The sequence below is a fragment of the Pavona decussata genome, unplaced genomic scaffold (assembly GCF_977016875.1).
Source record: "Pavona decussata unplaced genomic scaffold, jaPavDecu1.1 SCAFFOLD_87, whole genome shotgun sequence".
NCBI lineage: Eukaryota > Metazoa > Cnidaria > Anthozoa > Scleractinia > Agariciidae > Pavona > Pavona decussata.
The window spans coordinates 6,384,818-6,392,741 of NW_028145504.1; the positions used below are offsets into that span (position 1 = coordinate 6,384,818).

Here is a 7,924-nt window from a genome sequence, read left to right on the forward strand (position 1 = left end):
TTCTTTTGATACCACCGTAACACCCGTTCCACGCCTTTGAATAGGGAGCTTTAATCTTTAGCAACGGCGACGGCGACGGCAACGGCAACGAGAACGTAAAAAAAAAAAAAAAACCAATAGGCTTAATTACCAAAACAATAACTCTGCACGTGCATTACACTTTTTGGTGCATTTCTTTGCTGTCACTGAACGACCAGGACGTGAAATTTCCCGATGGGACGTTTTATACGGAGGACGTAAATACACGAAGACTAATTTTTCTGGCTTTTTCTTTCTAAACGTGGGTGCGGTCTCCAAGAATTCAACTCCAGAAAATTTCACTTTCATTTGACATTTAAAGCGAGTTGGAATAATCGCAGCGACGTTTGTGATTTAAAAGTGACGTTTGTCGTGGTTGCTAAAGCTCCCTACTGTCCACAGGCTCCCTTCCTTTATTTCTCGCCCCCAGACCGAGCTCGGTATGCTCGGCTCTGCTCCCCACTTGGTAACCTGTTCGCAGGCTAAATAATGATATCAAAACTTGGGGCTCGAGCCGGAGCAGCGTCAGAATTAATTAACCAGCCGTCAAGAAATAAGGCAAGTCTTTTTGCGATGGCTTCGGGAAGTTCAAACATTTTCTACAAATATGAGTCAATGCGGGTCAAATGGAGCCGATGTCTCGAAGAGAGCAATCCCAGGGAAGCTAACCGGATCAAAAACTACTTCAAGTATTTTTATAGAAATCACAGAAATTTCACATTTGCGGTTGGCGAACTGTTTGATGGTACAACTCATCTTCTCGTTAAGCCTGCGAGGTATCGGCAGATCAAGGAGGAAATTGAGGACGAAATTGAAGAATATTTGCCGGAAGTTGCGCAGGTTAGGAACGCTACAATCGTAAGGCGAAGAAAGTCATTTCCAGATTTTCAGTCGTTCAAGGATTATAGTATGGCCCTCAAAGATGAAAATTTTGAAATCGAAAGAAGGTAAGATCATTCATTTTATTCCTTTCCGACCCCGGGTCTTACCCGATACCACGGTTTCCAGAGTTTCGTCTGTAAATCATATCAGTCAAGACCTGCTTTTACTGTGGGCAGGCGCTATTTGGCGATTGTAAGAAGTCGAAGCTGTGCGCCTCCGCTAAACCGAATTTCCTTGATCGGGCGGAAAAGTACAAAAGAGTGAAGAGAGATTTTTGGGTGTCATTTCCGGCCTCTAGCCAAGTTTGACCCATTTGTGTCAGTTACTTGCGTAAGTATGTAGAAGTTTCGAAAGGATATAAAACTGATCTTATTTAATTTGAATGTTGGTGGCTGAAAAATTACCATTTCGTGACCGCATTGTGTGACTGAAATTCTTGGAAAACCAATGACATCTTTCAATGGTTTCTCGGAAATAGGCTTGAGTCATCCATAATTTTTGGTTGAGCAGAGTAAAATAGTACCGAGAAATCTTCCCTGCGCTGGTGAATGGAAATATGCGCATGCAGTGAAAGAATATTCTTTTCTTAAACGGCATACCTTAAAGGGAGGGGTTCACATTTCAGCGCATGTGCCTGAATTTAAAATGCTTTTTTCTCTTTCTTATCAACTTTATGGCCTTAAAAATCCCACTCACATGTACTTCAGTGATCACATTCTATAATTAGTCCAAGCAAAATGACTGACGACCAAAATTCACAGAAAATGCTAGTGGATTGTACTCATATTGTCGATATTGAATTTAGCGTTGACCTGTAGGATTTATTCCACGGTTGATATGTTTACAGTTATTTGAAAAAAAATTACCACTCGAGGTACCTATTCACTTTCAAATTGTTCATAAACAACGAATTAAATTAAACAGGCTTGGGTCATAGCAAGCAAAGGCGAAAAAGTATTTTGATTCATGGACATGCGCAGAACCGTGAACCCGTCCCTTTAGTTGGGTAACATTTTCGTTGCGTTTTGAAACTAGATCATTACTCTCGAAACCCGGCCTACAATGTAACTGAAAGATAGCAAACACATAAAAAATAGTTAGCTAAATAGAAATAGCGGGAGCTGGCTCTCCAGAGAATGATAATTACACAGCGTCTTTTTGTATAATTATAACAACTTTATTTAACTTCAGCTTCAACAGTTCCCGGAAACCAAGGGAAGTATTTAGAGTGTTCTCGGAAAACTGCATGGCTATCACAATATTTTCTTGAATAATCTGTCTTTCGATAATCGCCCCCTCAAATCACTCCTGGCTTTGACACAAATTTTGACGTCTGTTTGTGTCGTCTGATTTTAATTTACGTTTATTGCTTTTTCAGCTTGAGCTTTCCGGTAAGGAATATGTCCGATCTTTCCTTGTTGCCATGTTGTATGTAAATTTCCGGGCATCACTAGTCCTTTCTCTAAGCTCAGAAATAATTGTGCCTTTTCGTTCTCCATGGAAACTTGAATGTTGATTGGCCGAGTAATCCAGGGTAAACCACTGCACAAAAAGATAACAAACTGGCCAAACTTAGAGTTACGTGCATACTCTTGCATGGAAAGCTACGTTTTTTTTACTTTCCCTGGAAAACCCCTAAAATCTGAAAATTTACACTTTGTACACCTGCAAATCGCACCTCCCACAAAATTTTTATCCGGTCCCTTAGCGTGGTCAGTTGACAATTCTGCTGCTTATAACAGGGAGACCCTACGATTCATTTTGGTGGATAACTGTTCCGATGGCTTTAATCAACTAAGAAATTCCGATTAAGCCGTGAAGAAAGTCTACAGTTTTCGTCGGCAAAACCACAGGGAGCCCGCACAAGCGGCGTGTCTGTTTGCACATTCGAAATATAAAGAAATGTATGGGAATATTGAAGAGTCGTAAACTTTATATAGAGTTATGTCTATGTCAAAGCTCAAAATAAACGTAATTGTTGTGTAGAGAGCCTACCCTATCGTGCAACCGTCACGCTGTTTGCTCCTCACTAATTGGATGATGCTAAACAATGCCCTGTGGAGCATGGTCAGTGAGGGGCACACAGCCGGTTGCTCCTTTGCACACGAAATGGTCGCTTCCAAAGCTGCATTTCCCCGGGTGCATTTCTCGAAATTACTCGGCGGTTAGCGCTTGGAGTTTAAATGGATCTTCGATTGGATGCCACGAGAAGAAGCTTGAACCTTTTAGTTTATCTGGTGTTTGATTTGGAAGCCGGGCGATTCTAATTTCTGGGTGAAAATCAGCTTGGCGCTGGAGCGGTCGAAAATGAGTTTTCCACCCTTTTCTCCTTCTAGCTCCTTCTTATATAACGTGTAGTAACAGTCAACGCAGAACCCACCAGATCGCTCAAATTTGCCATTTTGAACCGCAGAAACGACAATACACAACTGAGGTAGGTTTACGTTTATTTTGAGCTTTGACATAGACATTACTCTATATAAAGTTAACGATATTAAGACTCTTCAATATTCCCATACATTTCTTTATATTTCGAACACGCAAATAGACACGCCGCTTCGGTGCGGGTTCCCTGTGGCAAAACGTCATCTCAAAATTTAGTAACACTGCAAATTAAACAAATTCCTTTCGTTTTTGAAGGAGCAAATATAAAATGTGTAGTTAAAAATGCGGGAAAAGATCAGCTAATATTTCGCAAAAGAAACAGCAGCTCGTAAATTCCTGATCAGAAATAGAATTCAGTTTCCTAAAACATTCTGCAACTCAATTTTTCTGCTAATGTACCCGAACGGATCGATCTGATAAGCCTTTAAAAGGCAGACACAAAACGATCTGGGAATACAGGAGACAGCGTCTTAGGTATTTTGCTTAAACGTTCTTGTATACAACGAATCAAGGAAGTTGTTTAATTTCGGTACACTTTTTAAGCCATCTCAGTATATTAAACCTTTAAAATCGTTCTTCGTGGATCGGCTATTTTGACTAGTTTGCGCTGATTAAGGAATATTAATTTAACAATTATCCTGCGAAATCGCGCGGAATATCGCCTGATACTTAGCCGACGAGGCCGTAGGCCAAGTTGGCTAAAGTTAGGGATTTTCCGCAAGATTGAGCAGGAGAACTGTTTTTCTTTTCAACACATTGATAACAAAGCACAGTTTTATTGCAGAAAAGCTGAGAGGATCTATTTTTTTGCCATTTTTATCCCCGAAATTTCGTGTATCACATGATATCAAGAGTGATGATATCTGTTGAGTACGAACGACGAATACTTAGTGCACTATGACCATATTTGGGCAATATGTGTTGCAATGTGTTGAATAATAACATTGCATGTTTTGTTTCCGACCAAGTTTTACAAAAGATTGAAATCGCCGATTCAATTTCCAGAGTTTATTTGCATTTATTTACTTCTCAGTGATCGAATGCAAGGACCGTACTGGAAAAAATTGACCCCAAGGACGTGACAGCACAAAAATGATTGAGGGCCTCTTCATATGAGCCCTGGTAGGCAAGACGAATTTTGTCTTCTGTTCATATGGGAAATTTAATCCCGGTTACCGAGATGAATAATGTCCAAAAGGCCCCCAAAATACCCGTGGAACCGCGTTCCGACTTGTCAGCGACCTTACAATCCATTCGCAGTTGAATATATCGTCACAGACAGTCCCGGTATCCGGGCTGGAGTGTTCATATGGGAAAAATTTCCAGCTCGGTTTATTGCTGCATTCTGTTGATTCTCGGTTTAATCTCATGTCGCTGTCGTGTTAAGTTTTCTACGCAGTCCGATTAGCCTTGCAGAAATTTGAGTCGGTTTCCGAGATCTCGGTCGCAAAAACCGAGATCTCATTAACCGGGCCAGCCCGCCTTCCTATATGTACACATCGAAATTTTTGTAAAGAAAAGAATGGCGAGGCGAGATAACCGAGCAGCCCGGTCGAGCGGGCTCATATAAAAAGGCCCTGAGCCGGGGTAAATATGCACCAGTACGAGCCGGACCGAAGAGCAAACGAGATGATAAGCTTCAGTAGTGTATATTTATTAGTCGCGACCCTGAAGATTATGTAAAGATATAACCCTTACAAGAGAGCCTACCCTATGTCACATATAGCCTGTGAGAGCAGGCCTTTTTCGGCTTTTGTTTCACCCTTGGCGGAGGCTGAACCAAAAGGACTAAAAGTTGAAAAAGCGTTTGCTCTTAGGCTATGTTAGATACTGAGAAACCGATGAATTCATGCCCTAAACTGATCTACTGTGTGGAAGCTAACGACAAAGGCTAGGCGTTGGTAAAACATGTTTCGATTTAATTCCTAACTCTTAGGAGAAGATGGGAAGCAAAGAAGAGCGTAAGGAAACTTCGCAGAACCCTGAGAGCCAACCCAGAAGCGCTTATTTTAGCATTTGACTTGGAGGTCTACGAACACGACCACAGTATTATCCTCGAGATCGGCTACGTCATGACCACCTTAGACGATCCGGAGGAGATGCAAACGTTTCACTACATCATCAAAGAAAACCTCAGGTATGTAAACGGGTGTGTCGGCTTTATTGACGGGCTTTCGATCGAGCGTCTTTCACCAGTTTGGAAGAAGCATGTGCACCGAAGATTACCAGATATTGTGATTTCAGAACACTGTCTGGAACGTGATGTTCCAGTCCACTGGACGGTGCCTACTAACACAGAAGTATTTTTGCGCAGTTTATGACTTTGCGGGAAAAACATATCTTAGCAAGAGCTACTGGGATCCAAAAAGAAAATAGGGGGTAACCTCGCATTTTTTAGAGATAATTAAGCAACAACAAGACTAAAAAACTGTAAAGTATAAAGAAATGTATGGCGTTTTTTTCCAAATTGAAGCTTTATTATCTCTGAAAAATGTATCAGTGATGGTTACGCCCAATTTTCTTCAGTTTGAAACCCTGACGGACGACTTGTGTCTGGCTATTATTAGACTGAAGTATAGTGCCCCTTTTCACCCAAACTGAAATTGCGATGGACGAACGCGGACTTGTTTTCGATCTAGGAAAGTTATTTGATATACTTAAACTGTAGACTCCTATATTGAAGTGGAAACGATAATTGAGCAAATGAAAAACCGATCATCCATATCCTTCTCTTTTGCTAGTTTAATCTGATTCTCCTTTTCCCTCTTCATCTCTTTTCTTGTAATATTAATGATAATAAAAATCACATATAATTTACTTTAGTTTTGTTGCATAACCTTATCTAAATCTGCGTTATTATGTAAAGTTAAGTTTTTCCCTTTTGCAGCATGTTTGTAATTTATTGTAATTTTTTTCCATTATGTTCTCGTGCTCTTCTTGTCCCGCCTCGACTAGCTTTGTGGCTATTTGCAGGACAAGCAACTTAATTATAACATCAGAATTTGTAAATAAATTCTTATTGTTGTTGTTACGTCGGTGCTACGACGAAGGTATAGTTTCAACTGGTTCACTTTAAAATGGGGTGTACATTTGGGAATTGTTACGTTCTTGTCTCTTTCAGGTATGCAAACAAAGATTATGTCCCGGACAACAGGTATCGCTTCAAGTTTGGCACCTCCAAGCGCATGTCTCTTAGAAGAGCCGCTGCAAAAATCCAGGAACATATCGACGACGCGGATTTCTTGGTCACTCATTCAGGGGAACATGATGAAGAGTTTCTTGCCAGTTGCGGTGTCTCCGTGTCAGAGAAACCCATGTTCGACACCCAGATCCTCGCCATGGCGTTACTCCCAAACGGACCATTGTTCTACAGTCTCAAAAGGCTACTGGATGACTTGGATATTCAATTTGATGAAGATGTCCTTCACAATGGGGGAAATGACGCTTTCTATACCATGGAGGCGTTTTTAGCTCTGACGGAACTCTAGTGGTGACACTTTGATTTCTCAGCGCGCTTCAATCGCGGAACAATTTGGTCCGGCCAAATTGGAGACAATTTTTTTGCGAGCTGCAATTCAGATGCAATTGAAAAGCGATGTAAAAATCGCCTTAATAGTGATAGGGTAAAACAGGAAAATTTAGTTGAGAATTACACTCTTAGAGCGAATCATGATAACGATAAACAAACAGCAACAAATGCTTTAAGATTCATTTGAGATCAGTGGGTTTATTATTTGGCAACTTGTTTGAAAAATAAGGGGAAAGTAAACGAAGACTGAATGCTGTTGGATTGAGCTCGGGGGTGGGGTTTGGGGGGGGGGGGGGTTGGAGTGGTACTCAATAACGTTTTATAAGGGGGGCTCCGCCCCGAGGTCCAAACCCTTAAACTTTTAAATACTATTCTTGACAGAAGCTTACCGTTTCATATACCCTCAATAGAAAATGGTCGCCCTTTGACGTACACCCAGTACAAAACTGCATCTCTTTTCGGTTAGTCTGCTCGAGATATTTTGAAAGGCTCTTTTAAATGACAGTTTTCCTGATTGTAAGTTGCCTACTTCTTGTTAAGGTTACCCGATACCTTCAGAGGTGTCTCGCGTTTAAGCGATGTAGCGCGTCCAGTTTAAACTGTAGATACCTAAACCCATATCAAATTAAAGCTTATAGAGCTGGCTATCAAACCATACCAAGAATTTTGAAATAAAATGAATTGCCGAATTTTTCACGACCTCTAATTGCGAGCGTCCGAATCAACTTTTTTTAAAGCTACAAGTCAAAGTGAATTTTGTTTTTTGCTAATTTAATTTGCTCCTCCGTTTCCGGACCCAAAGCGCTAAAAAAACGTGTCTGCGTTTTGTCATATTCGATCGCAGTGCAAAGTTATAGAGCATTTTCGAAATAGGATGAAAAAAGTGTGGAGTAATCGTACAAAAATCGCTCTCGGAGAAAAAACATTTGGAAAGAAAAAATTTGCAGACACGTTTTTGTTGCTTATATGTTAAACTAGCTACTGTCCAAATTTGAAGGCAAACGAACAAATTCCTTTTGAGTTTTAGCTCTTTGAAGTGGCTCCTCCAAGTGAAAAAAATTTATTCGAGAAAACTGCGCTAAAAATTCGGCAATTCATTTTATTTGAAAA

At 40.6% G+C, this 7,924-nt stretch overlaps 1 protein-coding gene across 1 annotated transcript; it reads left to right on the forward strand.

Moving 5' to 3' along the window:
* The first annotated feature begins 517 nt into the window (after positions 1 to 517).
* LOC146475091 (uncharacterized) lies at positions 518 to 7,087 on the forward strand. The gene is made up of 3 exons (XM_085116777.1): positions 518 to 965; positions 5,222 to 5,422; positions 6,407 to 7,087. The coding sequence occupies exons 1-3, from the start codon at positions 592 to 594 to the stop codon at positions 6,771 to 6,773; spliced, it is 942 nt and encodes a 313-aa protein (XP_084972903.1). The 5' UTR covers positions 518 to 591; the 3' UTR covers positions 6,774 to 7,087.
* The last annotated feature ends 837 nt before the right edge of the window (positions 7,088 to 7,924 follow it).

Coding starts and splice junctions, on each gene's coding strand:
- LOC146475091 (XM_085116777.1), top strand. CDS start 592: ATGGCTTCGGGAAGTTCAAACATTTTCTACAAATATGAGTCAATGCGG. Junction 966..5,221: donor AATTTTGAAATCGAAAGAAG/GTAAGATCATTC, acceptor CCTAACTCTTAG/GAGAAGATGGGAAGCAAAGA. Junction 5,423..6,406: donor ATCATCAAAGAAAACCTCAG/GTATGTAAACGG, acceptor TGTCTCTTTCAG/GTATGCAAACAAAGATTATG.